Consider the following 22,535-nt stretch of genomic DNA (forward strand, 5'->3'; position numbering starts at 1 on the left):
CAGCCCTTCTTAACAAGGTGGCCAGGGCTTCTCTACCTCAGAGAACTCGCCTCAGCAGCTAAAAAGCCAAGGGAACAAAGGGATAGGACAGAATACAGCAGGAGTTGGAAAACATCCCTGGAAATGAGAACAAATCTCAGTTACTTCCTAACCTAGGTCTCAGGAGCTTTCCTGCCATTACCCAGCAGGAGACCAGCCAGACTCATAAACAGAAATCAGCTGTGAAGTGTACCCAGTTGTTTTTGTGCTTTTTCCCTAATAAAGTTAGGAAAATGTCTTCTTGCCTTTTAAGTGACAAGCTTTGTAACCCTATAGGTTAAGATTTCCAGATCCCAAACTTCTGGTTGCAACATGCTCCCCTGGGCTTGGGGACCAGTCCCTCTGGTTAATAAACCATCCCTGGTAAATCACAGAGAAAATTAATGTATGGCCATAACAAGTTCAGCAAATCCCCCAAAAGGCTGCCTCAAGGCTCTGTGGGATGCTGCCTGCGCTAGAGGTAAACAAAATTCTGAGGTAAGAGTGTGAAATAGAGTGGGAGAAATCCAAAGTGCGTTTTCATTACCCAAGGTTGGCAAGGTCACTGAGGGACGCAGTCATACCAGGGCGCCTCTGGTGTGTGTGGCAGCACGGGGGCACACACTGGTCTCTGGGGCCATGCGCCCCGGGCAAGTATAGGCATGATCAAAGAGGCACAGCACACAGCCAATTCTCTGCAGACCCTCTGACAGCTTTCCACACCAAACCCACGAGAGTGCCCCGTTCCGGACTCCTAAGCCCTGGAGCGCCACCTACTGGAAGAGGCAGAAACCACATCCACTTCAAGTTTTGCTGGGCATGCATTCATTCAGCCCTGGAATAAGGCCTGGGATGAGCTAGGGCCTGTACAAGGAAGAGAGAATACAAAGATGAGCAGGGCCTCAAAATCCTCACTAGACATGCTCCTTGGACTTCCTTAGTACAGGTCTTATAAACCCAGAAGGCCTCACCTCTGGCAGTTTTAAGTCAGAGAAAACTGAAGAGTCCTAAGTCATCAACAAGACTCAGAGAGATGGCTGCAGGGATAACGGCTCACCATTTCATCTGCAAAGTACTATACCTGTGGCATCTACCTGTAGAGAACAATTCTCCACTTGATAGGAGGAAGGAAGGTCCAAACAGTCTTTGGAGTCGGCATTCCTCCTCCCAATGCACTGGGTCCCCACAGCGCAAATCTATTTAAAGTAGCTGCTCCTTATTCAGTGTGTGAGCGTGTGTGTGTGTGTGTGTGTGTGTGTGTGTGAGCGTGTGTGTGTGTGTGTGTGTGTGTGTGTGTGTGCATGTGTACAGACACATATTTAAATACTGTGAGCCCGTACTCTAGGGCAATAATGAATAATTGATTCTTGGGATATGTTCTATTACGTAGTGTTCTGATGCACTGGGAAGTGTTCAAGCAATACTAGGAATGCTATTTGGAACCTCAGCAGCCCTTTTTTCTCCAGTTTCCTCCGTGCAACAGCCAGAGAAAGAAGCTAATGTCCTGTTTTCTTTAACCTGGACAAGCTGAGGGGGAAGCAACATCGTTTGCTGCCCATTTGTAGGGACTCAGCAATCATCCTCATTATTATTACTTTATTATGATGATCACTCTTCTGCCTTATTGCTAAGTAGTTAAAAGGAAAGCACAGTGCGTCTCCTACTCCCAGAACACATGTTTCTCCCCTGTGCCTTGTCTCCAGCAGATAAGGGACATTCTGATGTTTTATTTGCTAAATGGTTGACTATTAAGAAACTCATTTGCTAGCTGGAGCCTGCAATGGAAAATCAGCCCAGAAAAGTGGGAGACTGGCGTGGGACCAGCGCAGACAGGGCGCTGGAGGTGAGGCCAGGCCCACATGAGCCACTCCCAGCCTGAAACCAAGGGTCGGAAGCCAGTGCCTCAGCGAGCCTCCAGGTCTCCATCCCCAACTCTCAACACACACACACACACACACACACACACACACACACACACACACACACACACACACACACACACACACACACACACACACACACACACCAGTGCCTCAGCGAGCCTCCAGGTCTCCATCCCCAACTCTCAACACACACACACACACACACACACACACACACACACACACACACACGCTGGAAAGCCAGGGGGAAGATGGGCTGGCTGATGCACTCAGTGCCTTCAAGTCCATCAGGAAGAAAAGAATGTGAAGCCACTGCAATGGCAACTTTCTCAGTGTCTGCTCTGGTCGGTCACCACCACTGATCTGAGTAATCACTTGGCTTCCCCTCTCTCTCACCCTTTTGGTTATTAAGCCAAGCAACCCCTTCCCTGTACATATTCACGCCCTTCCCCACTACCACCATGCTCCCCTCTCCTCCCCTTGCCTCGCCCCAAACCACCTGGCAACACCAAGGCCAGGGAAGAGGGGTCAGGAAATGGAGGGAGACGGGGCCCCGCTGCTTTCACCTGAGCACCGCATCCAGGGATGGAGGCAAAACTGCTCCTGTGAATTATATAATCACTGCAGTTTCAAGGGAGCGAGCTGGAATGCAGGTTGCCATAGTGTTGTTGGCATGTTGTGGAGCTGCCGCTCACTGCTCTCTCCCTCCATTTTTCCCACAAAGCTACCCAATCGGTGCTTCTACTTTTCATGTCTGCTCCCTGCATGTGTGTGCAAGGAGGGGGTGCCGGGGGACATGGGGCACTAGTAAGGAAGGAGAAGGGCTCAGAGAAGCTGCTCCTGCACCAACTGGAGATGCTACAAACTACTTGGGGCTGTCATCCTGTGAACAATCATCACCACAGTCTCCTGCCATTGTTGGTGACAGTAAGGGCATACTCCTGAGCGCCCTTCTTCAGGCTGCTTAGACTGAGTGCAGGGCTGAAGGAGAGAAACCCATCCCCACTCTTCACAAGGATCACCCTTTCCTTTGTGTCTCTCATCCCTTCCCTCCAATCCACCCTGTACTCCATCAGCAGGGAAGGGACAGGAGCAGGTGATGGCTAGGGGGCATGGAATCAAAATCCAGGAACAGACGCTGCCTTGGGACCTCAAAGCCCTTGCTCACCCTAGGACCTGTGGCCCATGACAGAATTCCTTTTACCAAAAGAGGCTGAAAGCCCCACACTGCCACCCCGGCTGGAAAGCTGAGGGACAACTGGCCCTGAGATCGGTTTCAGGATGGATGGAGACCAGCAGGGAGGCAGCCAGGCAGCCCTGGGCTCTAAAGGGTAGGGGCTCTGTCCCCAAATGGCGGAGATGGGAGAAAAAGGAGGGAGGAGGCTGGAAAGAAGGGCCATGGAGACAAGCCCTCCGCCAGGTTGGTCCTCAGAGGATCCCTTCAAGCACCCCAGCAAGTCACAGGTTTTCAGGAAGAGTGTAAACAGGGAGGCTTGGGAAACTGGGAGAGAAAGGGAGAGACTACACCCGAAGAGACAGAGAAAGCCACGGAGAAAAGGCAAGAGACGAAGCTGCAGGCTGTCCCTCTCCAGCGAGAATGTCCCTCACCCTCCATCACAAGCTTAATTGCTGAGCAATGCCAAAAAATCGTAACTGGTTAATATGGGCTGGGGGCGACGGAGAAAGTTTCCAGGAAGTGGGGAGTTACCTGGGAGCCTTCCTCCCTGAAGAAAGGGGAAGGGGGACCTGGTAACACTTGATGCCAAGGATGGAGATGCTGGGAAAACGCTGGGCAATAGTGTGGAGCCGCGTGAGCTCGGCACACCCTTTCATTATTTCCCTAAACCTGAAAAAGCAAAGCCCACACACCACCCGAGTCCCAACAGCTCCCATCCTCAGGTGCTAGCCCGCATGTGGGCGCGAGTAAGAACACGGGGCGTGGGCGCACTCGGGGTCAATGGCAGTGGAGAGCGGGTGCGTGTGGGTGAGAGCGAGGAACGGGCGAGAGCGAGAGGGGCTCCAGACCTCATCTGCGTCCCCGGCGCCCACCGCCCCTAGCACGCGCCGCCCCGGGAAGGGGCGCGGGGCAGCCGGCGAGGCGCGGCCTGCGGGAGGGGGGGGAGTTGCGCGCGCGCTCCCAGCCGCGCCCGGAGCCAGGCGGGGGACCCTGGCCGGCGGGGCCCTGCGACGGCGCCCCCTCCCCGGCGCCGCCGGCCGGCGCTCGGGCTCTGAGGCCGGCGCGAGCCAGCGAGGCCGAGCAGACACTTGGGGAACTTTTCCCCCTCGCCTGGAATTTCATCGGAAACACATGCTCGGGAGCAGCAGGGCGCGGGGCGGGGGAGGGCCAGGAATTTTCCGCTCGGCCTCGCCGGCGGCTCGGCGCGGCCCGGGTCCTGGCGCGCTCCCTGCCGCCCGGCGCCCCCCGCGGACGCGGACGCGGCAACTCCGCAGGGACCGGCCCGTGGGCGCGGAGGGCGCGGGCGGGGCGGCGGGGTCCAGCCTTACCTTGGTGGTTTTCCTCCGGAATGTACATCCTGGTGTTTTCATTGACCATGGACCAAAAATTGTTTTAAAAGGAGAAGAAGCCACAAAGAGGAAGAAATGTCACAACACCCCCAGCGGGTCTGGATTAATCCCTCCTCCGAGGTCGGCGGCTTTCGTGCACTGTCAAGGAAGCCGTGGGTCTGCAGGATTTCTTCCCTTCAGATGATTACCTGATTCCCATTATTGCATCAAACACCCAAAACTGCTCCTTTCCACTACTGCCTCCTTTAGTGAAATTGTAATACATCCTCAGTACATCCGGGCCCCTTCCAAGAATTTAGCACCGCACCTCCGGCGGCCACACCATTTGAAAAAATAAATCAGGAGAGGCAGAGCTAGGAGAGCGGAAAGGAGGGGCGGGGGCGGCGGACCCCGGCGGGGAGAGGGTGCGCCGGGCCGGCGGGGCTGCAGCGGCTCTGCCCGCTCCCGACGAGTCCTCCCCGGCCCCTCCTAGGCTTCTGGCCGTCAAAGAGATCCGGCAACTCCGGAGGGCGAGGAGGCAGCCGAGGCGCCGCCGCTCCGGGCCGCGCCGCGCCGAGCGCCGTTCTGGCAGGGAGCTGTTTCTGCAGAGGCAGCGAGAGGGAGACACCGGGCGCGCGAGAGCGCCGCGCTCCCCGCCGCCCAACCCAGCCCGCGCCCGCCCGCCGGCGCGCTGGGGCAGACGCGCTGAACGCTTCCAGATGTGGCGGCGGCGCGCGCGGGGCCGGATGCAAGGCGCGGGGCGCACGGCGCGGGCCGGCCCGAAGTTGAGCCCCCGCTCGGGCCTCGGCCGCGTCGCCCGCGCCAGCCTTCTGTCCACATGACGTCAAGGGGAGCGGGCGAGGCGCGGCCCGGGGCTGCGCGGGGAGCCCCTGCGGGCGGGGGCGCCGGACACACCCCCGTGGCCCGCCGGCCCGCGAGCCCAGCCCGGGCTGAGCTCCGCGTCCGTGCGCGTCCCTGCGCGGCCGACCACGCCGGGCAGGCCTGTTGAGCGGAATTCCAAGAGGAAGGAACACAGTCAGCCTGCCCCCCAGAGTCTCTGTGCGGATCGGGCCCCTGAACAAAACAGCAAAATGAGCCGTGATTCCGTGATTCTGTTTGATCAATTATAATCAGGGAGGTTGTCGAAGTGACAGATAGAGGCGAGGCCAGGAAGAGGAGAGGGGAGGGAGACAGGGCCGGGGAGGCGGGGCCTCGGACGCAAGGCCGCGGTGCCCAGGTGTCGGAACACATCAATAGACCCAGGTTTTCTAATTCCTGGGCGGCAGCCGAGCACGTGTTCTGCTAGGCTATCCTTACCTACTCAATATTTCTGCCACTCCAGCATGAATCACTTGAGTGCCTTTCCTTTCCGGAGAAGCAAACATTTCTCTCCATCAGTCTCTGCAGCCACAGTAGGTTCCAAGGGCACCCCCTGCAGGCCTGGGCTCCTCTGGCGTGGCTTCGTGAGCCCTGGCAGGGGAGCCCACAACTCCCTCTTGGGAAAGCCTCTGCCTTCCTGCCCTCAGACAGCCTTACCTCCCCACCCACACTCATCCCTGGGTGATCCCACCTGTGCCTGTGGCTTTAAGCAACTGTCTACATCAAATTTGTATCTCCAGCCCAGACTTCTCTTCCTGAATGCCAGGCTACACAGCCAAACTTGGTCTAACAGACGTCTTGAGCCTAACGTATCCAAGCACAGAATTCCTAATTTTCTGTGCTAGACCTGTCCCTCCCACAGCCTTCCCCATATCAGTTGATGGGGCCAAAAGCAGGAGTCATTCATGATCCCTCTCCCAGCCTCTCACATTCAGCCTTTCAGGAAGCCCCCCTGGTTCTAGCTTCAGATAAATCCAGAATGTGGCCCTTCTCAGTCTCCGCCCTGCCCTCAATTCTGAGCCAGTGTCATCCTGCACCTGGGCTTCCTCAGTGGCTCATCTCCCTGGGCTGTCACCCTCTCCCTCCCACCTTTGGGATATTCCCATTACAGTCGTCAGAGTAACCCATTTCCAGTGCCCCATCACCTCACTCCTCTGTGCTGGACCCTTCAACGGCTCCTCTTTCACTTAGTAAAGCCCACAAGGACCCACCTGAACAGCCACATACACCTGCTCTGTCATCTCCTGCTGCTCTCCTACTTGCTCCAGCCACACCAGCCTCCTGGCTGTCCCCCAAACACCCCCAGTATGAACCCCACCCCATCCATCATCTACCCTGCACCCCTTTCTCTCTCTCTCTCTCTCACTGAAACCTTTGCTCTGGCTGTCCCCATTGCTTGGAACACTCCTCAGAAAGCCATTTGGTGAGCTCCCTCACTTCCTTCAGCCCTGCTCAAATGTTACTTTCTTAATGAGGCTTGCCCTGACCGCCATAATTCAGTATGCAATCTACCCACCAAGTGCTCCCAAACTCCCTCCTTCTCCCCTTTTTACATGATGTTTCGGGCATGTCTAACATACTATATAGTCTCCTTATTCATTACTTATATTGCTAATGTCTGTGTCTCCCACTAAAATGGAAACTCCACGGTGGGTCTTTGACCATTTTGTTCACCAGTTTATCTCAAGTGCATAAAACTGTCTGTCAGACTACTTACTGAATAAATATGTGTGGAATGAATGAGTACCTGAGATAGTCTCAGGGGTGCTCCAGTTCACTTAATCAAAATGCCTCCCTCTGCCCCCTGGTTGAGGGCTGAAACGCCACCAGGCCAGCTTCATCCCTTCGGCCAAGGGTTTTGGCCCCAGTTTAAAATGTAAGTCCACCTGGCAGGGGCACTATTTCATCACTCATCTTCATCCTACTGTGGACAGTACTCTAGATTTTGCTGAATACAAGAGAAATCGGGCTTCTTTACCATTCTGGTGTGTTCATACTTAATTTTCAACTCAGTAGACAAAATTAGAAATGACACAAATCCAGATATTTCTTCCATTTAGCTCTACGATGCATTATAGACCTGTGTTGCAGAGGCCCATATACCTGATTATTTGTTTAATACTAAATTTGGTTTGCATCCCCTTTACTCACTGTGGTACAGGAGTAACAGTAACAGCTGATGCTATTGGGTGCTTTGAGCTATGACAGGTGCTTTACGGGCATTAATCGTTTAATTTTCATCACCCCCTACAAGGCAGGTGTTATTGTTATTATCCCCATCTTACACATGTAGAAACTAAGACTTAGAGACTTATGTTACATATCCAGGGTCACCCAGCTGGTGAACTGTGGAGCCAGGCATGTCTGATTCCAGACTCATGCTTGTTCCATGATCCCACTCTCAGAGGGGATGACCAATGGTGTTGATGGGGCTGGGGAGGGGTGAACCATTTAAAAGGACAGTAAAATGATTGTAAAATGTGCTGCCTAGAATCACAGAGCTGGATAACTGAGAGCAAAGCTTGTGTGTGCTAGGGGCACAGGCTGGATTGATAGCCAGCCTTTCTGAAGGCAGACGCTGTACAAATCTAGCAGTAAATATTACCTTCATGCTTCTTTAGTTTCATTTTTCACTTCTTTTTTCAGCTGTGAAATGTTCTCTTTCCTTTCCAGAAAAAGGTATTTCCTAAATATTTGGTCTTGCAGCGTATGCCCGTATCCCGGCTGCTAACTTTGGAACACAGCCCCTGGTGCTCGTTTTGAGGTAACAAATTCACAACATGACAAACGGAAACCATTCTGAATCCTGATTTGGGGATTTGGGAGGCAGTGGGGGACAGAGAAAGTGTTTCATTCATGATTTGATTCTTGGCCGAAGGTACTCTCTCTTCTTTCCTCTGTCAGTCTGTCTACATAGTGTAGTATTTCTACATAGTACAATATTTGTAAATGAATGTGCCTTTTCTCTGCCCACTCTACATTTTAAATGTCTTAAAGAAGAGAACTGTGTTTGTTTTTCTTCGTGCCTAGCATAATGCTTTGTACCTTCAGACACTCAATGTATGTAGAACTCGTGTTCCACTTTGGAAAAGATTCCTTAATGTGACCACAAATATTTCATTTGGAAGCAATTAAGAGCATACAGAATTTGTTAATTACAGTGTATTTGTTAGAGTGAAAAGCTTGGGAAAAATCTAAACATTCCCATGTGGTTCCACGTTGTCTGCCTCAGAGTTTGGTGGAGGCTTTGAGGTGGGAGGTAAAGCAGCAGCTCTCCTGGGTGAGGCCAGGGCACGCTACAAAGAGGGACTGCCCCACGGCAGTGCTGCGCCTAGCTGCCCCGCTCCCTGTGACATGGGCCTGCAGCACCCCCCGTTCCACCACAGCTTCTCCCTCAGCTGCTCTGCATCCTGCACCAAGTGCCAGTCCAAGTCAGTCATAAGGGGCACCAGCTTTTCATTTCATAGTCAAGGTTGGAAGTTGTGAGACAAACAGCTCCACGTGGCCTGGGGGTTTCCCACTGGCCTCACCATCTCCCACATCACACCCCACTCACCTTCCACACTCTGGCCCTGTTGATAGCAACTCAAGCCCCATGATCACACACAGAGGCAGCAGCCTTCTGCAGACTTTCACCAGCTCCACGGTGGGGTAAGGTCTCAGCCTGCAGTCAACCCTCTCTCCCAATCACTTAGGTGGCCCGGCTTCCCCCACGGAACCTAACTGATGCCTCTGTGCAGCAGCCCCACCCTGGCCAGGTTACTTGCTTAGAAGTTTCCATTAGTAAATACTTAGTGCCTGGAGCATAGGTTCCTTCAATATATATTTGTTGAATTCATACCAATTGCCATCATTTAATGACACCTAGTGAGTGTCAGGCACAATAGCAGGCCCTTCACCATAGCTAAGAATCTGGTCTTTAGAGACAGGCCAGGCATGGAACCAGGCTCTCCCTGCTCTAAGCTTGGACATCTGAGTCTATTCCATGCCCAGTCTCTACAAAATGGAGCTAACAATGGCACTTACCCCCTAGGGTGATTGTGAGAAGTACATTAAATCACCCAGGTAAGGCATGTAGGATGCACAATGTGTTCACTGCACGTTAGCTGTTAGCATCCTTCATCCCCGCAAGAAAGGTCTGTCACGTGTCTATGACATGCTCTGACTTCCCCACAACCTGCCATAAAGATTTACTACCCGCCTCAATGGTACAAAATAGGAGCTAGCAGGTCCACTTTCCTGCCCAGGCTGGCTTGGTCAGTAAGTGACAGAACTGGGATTTGAACCCAGGGTTGTACAAGTCCAGAGACTGTGTACACTCTGCTCTACCACACAAGACATTTCAGGAATGCAGACTGGGATGAGAGAAGAGGAGGGCTTGAGGAGAACCCTGCCAGCAGTGATTCAATTCAGAGGAGGAGCTGGGGAGGCTGCAGGGACCACTCGCCTCCTTGGGAAGACCCTAGGTGACAGCAGTTTGCACCACCCAGCCAGTATTGAGGAACCTCTACCCCGTTATCACACCTCCTTGCCCAGAAGCCACTGGACAGACCGACCCACGCTAACCCACCGGGTTGACTTTCTTACCAAATTCAAGGTGAACCCTCCTGGCACTCAGCCCAATCCAACCCCACAGGAGGCCAGAGTGTGGAGTGCGAGGGGATTCAGGCCTCCTTCCACAGCAACCTCAATGGCACTGTGATCACACAACTGCCTTGTGATTCTCAGCAACTCTTAACCCCCAGAGACAGAAGGCAACAAGATGGTGGGCGCCTGCTCCACGGCACCTGCTCTCCTGGTGGGAGAATGCATACTACGTGTGAGTTCAAGCACACCACCCTCTGTACGCAGCAGGGCCAGGCTGAGCCATGCAGGCAGCTGTCCCCATGTGGCCTCATCCACGCAATGGGGTCTGCGGCCTCATCTCCTACTGCTCTTTGCAAAGAAAAGCTAATATCAAAGGAGGAGCTAAATCATTAAATGATCTTAATGGCTTGTCAAGCCCATGAGGAAGTCAGCTTCCTATGGAAGATTGCTGACCACAGAAGGAGCCCCTCCATCCAGGTACAGACCCACTCCAGTCCAGTGTCCACCTGTGAGGTGCCCCAAGGCTTCCGGAGTGCAAGCCACCCCCACATGTGTAGCATCCTGGGGGCTGCCATAAAAAATTACCACTTAACGATGGCTTAAACAACAGACGTTGAGTCTCTCACATTTGGGTTGAGTCAAACCCAACAGGGCCGTGCTCCCTTCAGAGTCTCCAGGGGACAGTCTGTTCTCTGCCTCTTCCAGCTTCTGGAGGCCAGTGGCACTCCTGGGCTTATGGCCACATCACTCCGTCTCTGTCTCCATGGTCACATTGCCACCTCCTCTCCTGGCTATCAAATCCCCTCTTTCTCAACTTATCAGGACCTGGGCCCTTGGATGTGGGGCTCACTGGCTAATCCAGCATGATATCTTCATCTCTAGCCCTTTATGTTAACAACATCAGCAAAGATCATTTTCCCAAATAAGGTAACATTCAAGGGTGCTGGGGACCAGGATATGGAATTATATTTTGAGGGACCACTATTCAACCCGCCATTCTGCCTTAATTTATGCTAATGCCCCTTTAACCCATTCTCATGTGAATCTCCAGTCCAACATGTACTAATTACTGAACTTTGGCAACCCCTGTCTCTCTCTCTCTGGCTCAGTTTCCTCATTCATAAAGTGGAAATTGTGGGCCAATGTTAAGACTGAAATGGATGTAATTACATTCAGCATAGTTGCTGGACTATGGAAGGCACTTCTTTCCAAAATATTCTGTCTCACACTTACGACAATGCTGTGGGTTGAATGTTATCCCCAGCATTGAAATTAGAGAAGCTGGACATTTGAAGAAGGTAAGTTGGCCAAGCAACTCAGCTGGGTAAGAGTGAACCTGACTTTAAACCCCATGGCTCATTCTGCAACCCAGCCTTCCTTACGTTCTTAGCTATTCCAGGCCAATTCCAAAAGTATTCCCCAGCACTGGATGGGAAATGTTTTCTCAGAGTAAACTGGAAAATGTTCTCTTCACTGAGCCTTCCAGAACCTTCCCTTTCTCATCAGCTTTATAAATGTTCTTTCTTCTCCTTCTATCCTGCTCTGAATGTATTCTAAGTTCTCTGTTACCTTTAAAACATGGTACTGAGATTAAACACCTTTCTCTGGCCATCAGAAATCAGCTATCAACTCTCTTGTCAATTCCCAGCCCTCCTATTAATATAACTCTTGGTCATTTCACCTTTCCTTCAAGCTGACGTTCAATCTGTAATGTCTCTTTCTGCCCCTGGATCATCTCCTTCTTACCCAGGCACGATAGCTCAGTTCATATTTGTCCTCTGGATTATTCTTTCCTGAATGGTCACTTTGCACATATTACGCTCTTCCAAATAAAGTAACGTTTCTTGGCATTAATTACCAGTTTGCCTACTTATAATACCAGAAATCATGTTGAACTAGAGTTATTGTAGCCTTGAAAATTTCTGTTCCCTAGTCTGACATAGGTCAGGTAATCCTTTGCCTGATATTTGGGAAAAAGGTACCTTATTAGACAAAAAAGGATATTTGTTCCCTAAGGCCTCTTTTTTAAAGATGATTCTCTGCTCTGATTATAGATTCTAGAGATCTTCTTATAGGGATACCCTTGGGTCAGCCTGCTGCAGTCCATCCCTGTATCAAATCTAAAAGATTACTAATATAGACTACACAGATAGGAATAATTCCAAATATTTACATTCTCAGAAAGTAAACCCAAATATCCTATAGCTAATTACACTTAATAACTAAATCTGCCTTAGTCATTCTATCTTTTCAGTTCTTGGAAGCTGATTTTCCAAGTCTCAGGAGGTAGAGAAATTATAGCTACACATCCCCACTGACACTGTAAGGTCAATACCCCATAAAACATCAGATAACAACTGGAACAAAGTAAAGTCAAGGTCTTACCCGCCCACAAAAAGGGGAACTTCCTAGTGGTGACTATCATCAACTTGCCCAGGGACTTCCATACGGCGCCAGGTGGAGCTTGGTGGAATCAAGAACTCAGTGGAGTTTGGGAGTGTGCAGGACGCTTCCAGCCACCGGCCATCTCATCACGTGACCCTGCAGTAATTCTTCCTACTGGAGAGGTCTTAAGTCAAACTCATACTGGAAGACAGGTTTCATTCTTTCAAATTTACCAGTTTTGCTTTTCTCCATAACAGATTCAAATTTTCTGTCCTTCTCAGTTCAGTCCTGCTTCTATAATCATTTTCTGCAATGACTATAACCTTATTGCTTTTTTACTAATCACCAACCCTTGATAATCATTTTTTTCCAAAGTGGCTAATGCTGCTCATAAAGTGACACAGCAACTTCTGCTGCAGGTTAGTTCCAAGAATATCTGTTTTCCTCCCCTTATGGGCACATGGAAGAATGAGCCTCTCAGCCACTCTGTATTTGAACACATTGTTGGACTAGTTCTGAACAGTGAAATGTGTGCAGAAGTTGACAACATGTCACTGCCAGTCTGAGCCAATGAGGGGCCCATTGTGATATCCCTGTTTCTCTCTTCTGCCACATAATCCAGGTGGTCCCACTACAAGCTGGAGAGGAGTCCATCAGCCCAGAACCCCGACTGACTTTGTGAGACAGAACCTTTCCCACTGACCCCTTCTGGAGATGAAGTATGAACAAGAAATAAACCTTGATTGTACTGAGCCCCCAGAATTTGGGAGTCATCACCAATGGACAGCATTGCCTGTCCTGACAAACTAGTGTAAATCAACAACTCTATGTGACTCACATGTGACTAGGGCTTTGCCAAGTTCTGATTAGTTGAATTGGTTTCCATTCCAATCAGCATAAAAATCAGTCAATAATTCTAATGCATAAGACAGCAGGTTGTGACCATAATGATCTTGAGATGGAGTAATACTGAGAGCATTTATAATTTATGTAGCATACAATAGTTTTTATTTGTTCTAGATAAATCAATGACAGTATCTATTTCAACTGATTCTACAGATGAAATACACCAAAACACATTTCCCTCTTAAAATCTGCTGAAAGTAAAGGTATATTTATGCCTATATTTACATTAAATAGTTACTGCCAACTAATCTTGGTCCTTGGATGAATCAAGAACATGTTAACAAATTTCCCAAGTGGGTTTGGAGGGTGTTTACAGTCATTTACAGCATCTTCAAACTAGAATGAGTAACCCTTGTGGAACATGGATGGTTTTAAAGGAATTAGTTTCCAGATCCTCAATTTTCCTACGTACTCAATCTTATCACTGGTTGGAGGACAACCTGGGGCAGAGGTTGGCAGCTACCTGCCACTTGTCCTTTCTCTCCTGACCTTTCACAGCCATTCTCCGAAACTGCAAAAGACAGGCATGCCCTTCACACGAATGCCATCTTTCCATGGCCCCCATCCCTGTGACATGAGTACCCCCAGGGCCCTGAAAAAGGAGACATTTGAAATACTGGTGTCCAGAAAGCCTCCTTTAATCAGAGACCATACCCCCCAAGTCGTCCATCTTTTAAAGAGCTCTATTTCTAATGTTATTTAAATTTTATGTTTATAATTACTTTAAAAGCTCATAGTTATGTTATTTTGCTCAACTGTACATTAATAATATTTGTAATGATAATTCAGCCCATGAAAAGTTTGCAGCACCAGACTTACAGTCACAGGAAATTTCAACTTCTGTACCTCTTTTTGCTATAGAGTGGTATGATAGTGTGATCAATAAAAGACTTTAAAAACAAAAAAATATATATATATTGTATCCGAGTAAAATATTATGGAGGAAATGGAATGGAAATATGTTTCCAAGAAGCAAAAGAAATGATGCAAAATCTTTGTTTAAAAAGAAAAAGAGCTTTTATATATTTTTGAATGGATAATAGAAGGTTTCAAATAGCTGTGGTGTTTATATTTCATTAGAAACCTTTTAAAGAGTGATACAATTTTATTTTATTTTAAACTGTCAAGATCTACAAAGCACCAGAAATTGCATCATTTACAACCATTTAAACTTATCATGAAAATTTTTGCATGTCAACTTGAAATACAGGGTGAGGCACATAATTTTTCAAAACTCTTTTTGAGGGATATACAAGCCAGGCAGTGTGGAGACAGCACAGGCTGAGGCCCTGGGACGCCCGCCTCTGAGCACTTATGTGGCTGCTGCTCTTCAGAAGGTGGCCTGTAGCAGGTGCACAGCATGTAAGCACATGTTTGTGGAACACAAGAACATCACTGGTTTCTCACTCTCACTCTGAATTCTATCTCCAACATGATCTTGAAAAATTTGCCTCCTTTCTTGGGGTTTTTAATCTTCTTGAGATCCTTGGAAAAAGGAATGCAAAGTGCCCTGTGGGCATGTTACCCCAGAGGGCACAGGGACCATCCTCAGAAGGACGGTGATCCAAACACTCATCAGGGGTCTTCCTGACACCAGATTATTTGTATTTTACTTCTTGAGAGAATCATTCAATTCTCAAGTATGTTTTTCATCTATAAAGGCCAAATAGAGCCGACCCTGGGACCCACTGTCTTATCAGCCCTTCAGCAACTTGAGATTGAATTTTCTCAGCCCAGAAATTCTCTTAGATCTGGCCTTCAGTCAAGATTTATTGGACAGATCAGAGTCTGCTGTATTTTCACTTACAGTCTAGGAACCAAAAGGGTTTGGTACTAGAGTACTAGAATGAACTCTGGGTTCTAAGCTTGTATCTATTCCCACCTGTCTGTGTAACTTCAGCCAACTCTCTTGGGTTCTTTGAGTATCGATTCCCTCAACCATCAACTGGGAAACCCCCAAGGAGAGAGTTCCAGGTATAAAATGAAACACTAGTATGAAAATGCATGGTCAGTAAAAGTATAGAAATTGCAGGGTACTTATGACCAGAATTTTATAGCACCTCTAACACTCTGCAGGAGCTCCCAGCAGTTTATCCCTGGTCTAGGCCAAATATGATCACCCACAATTCCAACCCTGCTCTTTGTCTTTTCTCCCCCTTTGGAAAAAGAGAGACAGTTGGCCATCATCTCTTACCTAACAGTCCACTACCTATTTGAAGAGAAGAGAGTTGAAACCAATTCCTCGCAAGTGGAATTCAAGAGCATTCAACACCTGCACATTACCTAGCCTGCACTTAGGCTTTGACAACCAAATTTTGCCAAACTTCCCATGAAAGGCCAATTAAATTTTTATCCAAGTAACCATTTCCTGCTTGAAAATTACCCTCAAAACCCTGAAAGCAAATTCTGTAGGGGCAGTAGTTAGAGCAACTGAATCATTTGCAGTGGAGTCGATGCAGTCAGTAGAGGCCCTGTTGGGGTGGACAGCTCAGCCAAGGCTGGGCCCTGAGCACTGGTGCAGAAGTTTAGTGAGCATGGGGCTAACACATTTACATTATAATGTGATTATCATTTAGGCAAAGACCTCTTTTAAGTCTTCTTCAGTAGTTCTTAAAATGCCCACATTATGAAAGTTAAAAGAGAAAAAAAAGGTAGAGTTTTACTGTCCACTGTCAAAATCTGCTGGCTAAGCCTCTGATCACTGGAATCATGGGTGAGCCTCTGCTGGGCAGGAAAGCAGTGAGTGGGTGCAAGAAAGCTCAATGAAGAGGGGATAACTTGAGAGCAAAACTGAATGCTGCCATGCTTTGACAGCATGGCCAAGAAGACAGATTGGCCTCCCCAGTCCTCCATGTCTTTGTCCCTCATCTCTGGAAACACTTTCTGAGCACAATGGGCACCCAACACCTACAAGATGTCCCTGGACCCCAAGGTTTGTGGTCCCCTGCCTGGGCACGGGAATGCTCCCCTTCCCATAGAACCCCTTGATCCCCAGTCATACCTATTCCTTCCCTCCCACATCCAAGTCACCAATCCCCATCTGCTGTGTCTGCGTGGCATCCTTTGCATCCTGTAAGACTCAGCTCAAGAGTCACGTCCTGAAGCACCCCCAGACCTGTTCAGGAGAGTGAGATTCCTCTTTCTCGGTTCCCCATAGATCCTTGTAGTTATCTGCATCAAAGCTCCAGTTATATTGCTCATCATTAATTTATTTAGTTATTTGTTTATATCTTGTCTCTCTGACTAGACTTTGAGCACCTCAAGGGCAAGAACCATGTTCTACTTGCCTTGAAATTTCCTTTCCAAAGAATAGTGTTTGGCTCATAATAAGTGCTCAAGAAACATTTGATGAATGAATGAGTGATTATTCTATCACTCTCTGGAGTGGTAGGGAGTTCATCCAAAGGGATATATTGCTAATGGTGCAATTTCAAGCATGCTGTAGGCTGGCAGAGGAGATATTTTGGGACCAGGGGACCTGTCCTACTTTCCTCAATTAAGTCACAAAAGTATCTACATGAAAGGCTGGCCTTGAGCCAGTAGCTAGTGTCACCCAGGGAGGTCAATCTAAACAGAGGGGCTTCCCCATGTCTAGCCATCATTTAGTAGGCTACATAGCTAAAAAAGACCCTCTGTGGGGGGACTGAGACTCTGTGTGAAGACTTTGGCTCTTATTTTTCCAGTAAGAGGCCATAGTACATGCACAGGGCTGAATGTTGGCCCACAGACCATCACTTACAGCAATTTCCTACCTATAAAAGCTGTGTTTACTTACATAATGTTTGCAATCCTTGCATTTGCCAGTGTCCCATCTGTAACACCTGGATTTGTTCATTTCCTTTTCCCACCATCTGTCTTTAACAAGCAGTTATTGCCAAGATTCATGTTTAGGATTTCACCTCTGAAAACACCTGGGCCCAGGACAGTCATGGTGTTGCTGTGGTATTAGGCTGGATCTCTGGGAAGGAACTTGAATGAGAGAAATATCAGGTCAAGCAAGAAAAAGGAGAAAGGCCATGCACATCAGATTTGCTCCTACAGTAACTGGGAAGAACACAGACACTTGCAGAGGCATTAGCAGTCACTCCATGTCAAAGCTGCCTGGACAACACTGGTCCCCTATTAAGCACAGGTCCTGCTATCTCCAGGATACTTCTGGAACTATATCTCAACAATTCTCTTCTTTCATGTCTTGTCAGCTTATCAAAGACCCTCCTAAAACCCATTGCTTATGTTTAAAACTGGATTTTGTATCTTAAGTGGCCAAGTATATCAAAGCAACATAGATAAAAAGGAAAAATCTGAGATGCAGCACTAAGAATGTGGTGTGTGTGTGTACATTCTGAGGACTTACAGGTCTGAGTATTCTTAGGGAAGCACCCTTTCAGTGACAGCCAGTCTGCTATGCAGTCAGATTAACTAGTCACCCACAGAGTGTCAAATGAGTGAGTAAGAAGTCACCCTATGTTCCCAGATATCTGCAGTCTCCATCAGAGTGCCATGGTGACTCAGTTTTACTGACAGAACTAGACTCTTTAGGTTAAACAGTGATTCATGATATACTGTTTTAGAGTAAACTAGCCCTGTCAGAAAGAACTTGTCAGGTTTCTAAGTCACTCACAATTTAGTGTGAATTACTTCCTCATGTCTCTTCTCTGCTGCATGTAAGGGACCTGGGCCATACTGAGTGTACAGCCTTTGGTATTTGTCTCTCTGTCTGGACTTCTGTATTGGAGGGTGGCGAGGGTAGGAGTAGAAGGGAACGGAGGGAGGAAGAGGCTTGAATGAGAAACAAGAATATGAAAAGGTAGGTGGACGGTCCCCAAGGAAACCTTTGCTGCTTCACAGTCTTGCCCAGGCCTGTGCACCCAGAGCCTATCTGGAAGCCCCAGTGGGCCAGCCCAGCACCCCTTGGACTCACTCAGGGATCTCATTCCAATGCATCCAATGCAGACCCTGACACCACAGGTCTGGGGTGGGCCTGAGGCCCTGTGCTGCTCCTCTGAGCTTTGGACGCTGAAGTGGGAGGCTCTATGGTGCTATCCATCTAACTTATGGTACTAACTTGGTATTATTCATCAGATGCGGCATGATTAGAATCCAGGGCTAGCCTGAATCCTTCCCTAACTCAGGTAAGAGCTAGTTCTGCAGTGCACGCCACCTGATCTGCCTGAAGAGGGTGGCACTCCTCTTCCCAGAGACTGAAGGCAAGGGGAACATGGCCCTTCCTCTCCCATCCAGAGGCCCAAGGCAATCTTTGGTGTACCAATAACATTTTTATTGTTGTTTTGGTTTGGTTTGGTGTGGTTTGGTTTTAAGACTGTATTTAGGGGGAAATTTGAGGTTTACAATAAAATTGAGTGGAAGGGCAGAGATTTCCACCTCATCCCCCCACATGCACAGCCTCCCCTATTATCAATATTCCCCACTAGAGGGGCATATTTGTTACCAGGGATGAGCCTATATTGACACATCACAATAACCCTAAATTCATAGTTTACCTAAGATTTCATTCTCAATATTGCTCACCCAATGGGTTTGGACAAATGCCTAATAACTATATCCATCATTACAATATCACAGAGTAGTTTCACTGCCCTAAAAATCCTCTGTGCTCAACCTATTCCTCTCTCCACTCCACCCCCAGTCACTGATTATTTTCCTCTCTATAGTTGTGCCTTTTTCAGATGTCATATATTTGGTATCATACGGAGTGTAGGCTTCTCAGCACCCTATGGCTTTGAACAAACAATGTCAAGACTGAGTTGGATTCTTAATATACTTTAACTCCCAGGTAAGTCTGAAATAATGATACAAGAATGACTGTCATCAGACAGCAAGCCTAGTGCTGTGCTTAACAATACCAGTAATAAAAGCAAGAGAAATCCTACAATCTCACATTTACATGTGCAGAAGATTAAAATTCCTTGCATGCCTGCCCAACAATGACTTCTTTATTTCTGTCTCCTTTAAAGAGCATGAGGGGGTAAGAGTATACAAGTGAGTGGCAGGTTAATCTGTCTCATGATGTGATCCAGTGATCAGCTGAAGCTGCACTTACTTCTCTGTACAGATAGTCCAGATTTGTGATGGTGCAACTTATGCTTTTTCCACTTTACACTGGTGCAAGAGCAATATGCATTCAGAAGAAACTGTACTTTGAGTTTTGAGCTCGGATCTTTTCCTGGGCTAGTGATATGCAGGGTGATGCTGGGCAGGGCATGAACCACAGCTCCCTGCCAGCCTGGCCATGAGGGCCGACAATCTGTGCACTGATAACTGCTCTGTCCCCAGACAACTGTGCTGCTGTTCATGCTCAGTACACAATTCAATACATTACATAAGCCACTCAGCACCTTAATATAAAGTAGGTTTTGGACTAGGTGATTTTGCTGAACCATGGGCTAACGAAAGGGTTCTGAGCAGGTTTTAGGCAGGCCAGGCTAAGTGCTGATATAAGCTAGGTGTATCAGATGCATCTTTGACTTAGGACATTTTCAATTTATGTTTCTCAGGACGTAACTCTGTCATAAGCTGAGGAAGTTCTGCACAGATGAGGCTGGATGTTCGGTGAGCTTAGCTGGTAGAAGCTTGCCTAGGATGACTGTTCCTGACACCTCTCTAAAGCCAGGTCACTCAAAGCCAGCCTGGAGCAATCTGCACCTGGAAACACGCACACCAAAAGTAGCAGACAAGAATGTTTTAAAAAAATGGGACATGAACAAAGTTCGTCTTTAGCAGTCTCTTGCTTCCTGGGTGGTGCCTGTATCTTTGTTCCTGGTAAACCTCTGTCCTCAGACACCCTGAATCCTCCCACGCTATCCTCTCCTGTCCATACACCAAGCAGCTACCCTGTGAAGCTCCTCTAAGGTCACTAAAGGGTTACTTGATAATGGTTTAAGGTTTTACCTTTCCTACGACTTTGACTTCTTAAAGATAGGGAAGGTGGGGAGGGTGAAAATCTAGCCTATCAAACAACTGCCCTCCTGTGGGTGCCCACCTTCGCAGCTGCCGGGAGCTAGGCTGGGGCTGCACCCACAAGATGTGACTCTCCATGGCCAGGCTGCCTACCCCCGTGTGGCTCTGAAAGGCCTGCAGCCCCTCAGCCGCTCATTCTTTCCTACAGTCCCACTCTACATCACCAAGGGGAAGATGGCTTTATGGACCAGGTCTGTGTGGCACCACTTCAAATTTCAGCTACAACTTTGCGTGCAGCGGAGCAGCACTGTTTCCGTGGGGCACTGAGTCACACAGGCTGCCTATGCAGCACTTCTAAGAAGTCATAGCTTTTAGAACTAGAAGAGGCCTTGGGAATCATTCCTATCTCAACCCCTGTAGTTACCATTAGAGGAAATAAGCCCCAAAGAAGGTGGTTAGAATACATGAATCCCAGAGCTGCAGAATTATTACCAGAATCCTCCCCTCCCTGGAAGCAGAAGATCTCGGCAGCTGCCATCAAGGAACAAGACTTAAATCACAACCAAAGAGATTTAGTTGCAGCACAAAGAGGAACTTGCTGGTAATGACGATGATTAAATACTAGAACAGACAGCCACAGGGAATTGTGAAATGTCCTCCCTGGAGATCTTTTAAAATAGGACAGTTAACCATCTGTCTGAGATGGTTTAAGTACAGTCCTGCCTTGGAGGTAGGAAAATAATGAGATGACCCCCTCACCTGCCACATTTTGGGGTCCTACAATCACACTTGGACATAGGTGCACCTGCTCTAGGGGTCCAGGTTGAATCTGGGCTGCGCCCCCACTGGGATTCAGATATGCCCCGGTTTTAGGGAAGGGGGAGGCCCGCAGTGCTCTGTGGGTGAGATGGGAAGGTGTCTGCATGCCAGAGGCTCATGCTGGGGCTTCTGGGGGAAAAGAAGGGAGCTGGCAGCAGTGGAAAGGTCTGTTTCTCATGATTCCTCTCCCCTGGCCTCAGGCCCCTTGCAACACAAGCCCACCCACTCCCTACCAGTTGAGTCTCATGGGGTGCAGCTGCTGCCAGCAGAACCAGGGGACTCCAAGAAACACAGGGCTGCAAGCAGCCCACTTTGCTTCCAAGTGATGAAGCATAACTAAGAAGAAATAACTGTCTCCCCATTTCTTTAGAAAAATCCAGAATACCTCTGGCCTAGTGAAAATCTCAGGAGAAAGAGGCCCTGTTTCCAGGACTCTGACCTGGAACCTTTGGAGCAACAGGAGACATTGCTTTGGAGCAGACAGGATCATCCTGGAGGGCTCCAGCACTGCGGGCCAGGCCAGGAGAAGGCCACCCTGTGGGGCACTGAGGGCTCCCCATACCAGCAGGGGGCAAGAGTTCTCAGGCCTCTGGGCTGCTATGTGTGCTGTTCTCTCTGCCTAAACCTCTTTCTCCTGTTCACCCATCACCTTGCTAGCCCCTAAGTCATTTTCCCCCATCCATATAACTGGATCAGCTATCCCTTAGCATCCTGTACTTTCCTGATTATATTTACACATAGAATTAAAATCACCTGTTCACACATTGCTCTACCTTCCTGATCTATAGACTCTTTGAACACAGGGAGATGTATTATTCATTACTGTGTATCCAGGGCCTGGCACATAGGAGGCATTCAGAAAAATATTTGCTGAATAAGTGAATGAATGAATGAATGAGAAACTATGAGTTTCAGTAATACTAGATGGCACAATTAGCCCCTGAATTATTTCAAAGTGACTGGATATTGGCCCAGCACGTTGCACTGACCTTCTCTTTGAACTTGTCTGGGGGTTTACTTTGCACAGAGTCATGAAACAGGAGAGGCCAGGGGGTCCCCTGGTGATTCCTACCTATAATATCAAAGAGACCCCCATTAAATTCTCAACATCAGCCCGTCAGCCTCTTCCTGAAGACCTTGAGGGCCGAGAAATTTGAGGCGTGCCCACAGCTGTCCATCCGTCTCTGGACAGCTCTACCTGCGAGCCAGCTCTTCAATGCCGAGCTGGATCTCTGTGCCTTTGATGTCTTCTGGCATTTCTCCCCCTGCTCTCCGGCATCACACAGAGAAAGAACACTCTCTTCCACCAGACCAGACAGGCTTGGAAGGAGGACCATGGCCTTGCTCTCACAGGACTGGGATGTGAATCTCAGCTTCCGTGCCCTGCGTGTGGGCTTGGGCATGTCACAGGCCTCCCCAGGCTCAGCAGCAGCATCTGTGTGACAATCCATGTGGTTGCCGTGCAGACCAACATCAGGTAATACAGACAAAGGTTTGAGATACAGCAGGTCTTTAAAATGTGGTTGTCGTTATTATTAATGTTGTGATACAAAAATAATGTAGATAAAATATTTCTCCCTTATCTGTAAATCCTTTGTTCTCCAGGCCAAAGCCCGAGCTGCTTTCCTGTCCTCA

At 48.7% G+C, this 22,535-nt stretch overlaps 1 protein-coding gene across 24 annotated transcripts in view; it reads right to left on the minus strand.

Moving 5' to 3' along the window:
- The window catches only part of CACNA1C (calcium voltage-gated channel subunit alpha1 C), a 671,070-nt gene that overhangs the window by 586,644 nt on the left and 61,891 nt on the right, over nucleotides 1–22,535 (minus strand). For 9 of the 24 annotated variants that reach the window (XM_036907115.2, XM_036907070.2, XM_036907097.2 and 6 more), the window contains exon 1: nucleotides 4,407–5,576. The exons of 8 other annotated variants lie outside the window; for them this stretch is intronic. In XM_036907115.2, coding sequence (XP_036763010.2) covers nucleotides 4,407–4,455 — 49 coding nt within the window. In that variant the 5' untranslated portion in view covers nucleotides 4,456–5,576. Of the gene's footprint in view, nucleotides 1–4,406; nucleotides 5,578–22,535 lie in introns of those variants that run through there. 7 more of the 24 variants (XM_036907144.2, XM_036907083.2, XM_036907138.2 and 4 more) reach the window with 2 other exon arrangements.

Source organism: Manis pentadactyla, chromosome 14, assembly GCF_030020395.1.
Source record: "Manis pentadactyla isolate mManPen7 chromosome 14, mManPen7.hap1, whole genome shotgun sequence".
NCBI classification, from domain to species: domain Eukaryota; kingdom Metazoa; phylum Chordata; class Mammalia; order Pholidota; family Manidae; genus Manis; species Manis pentadactyla.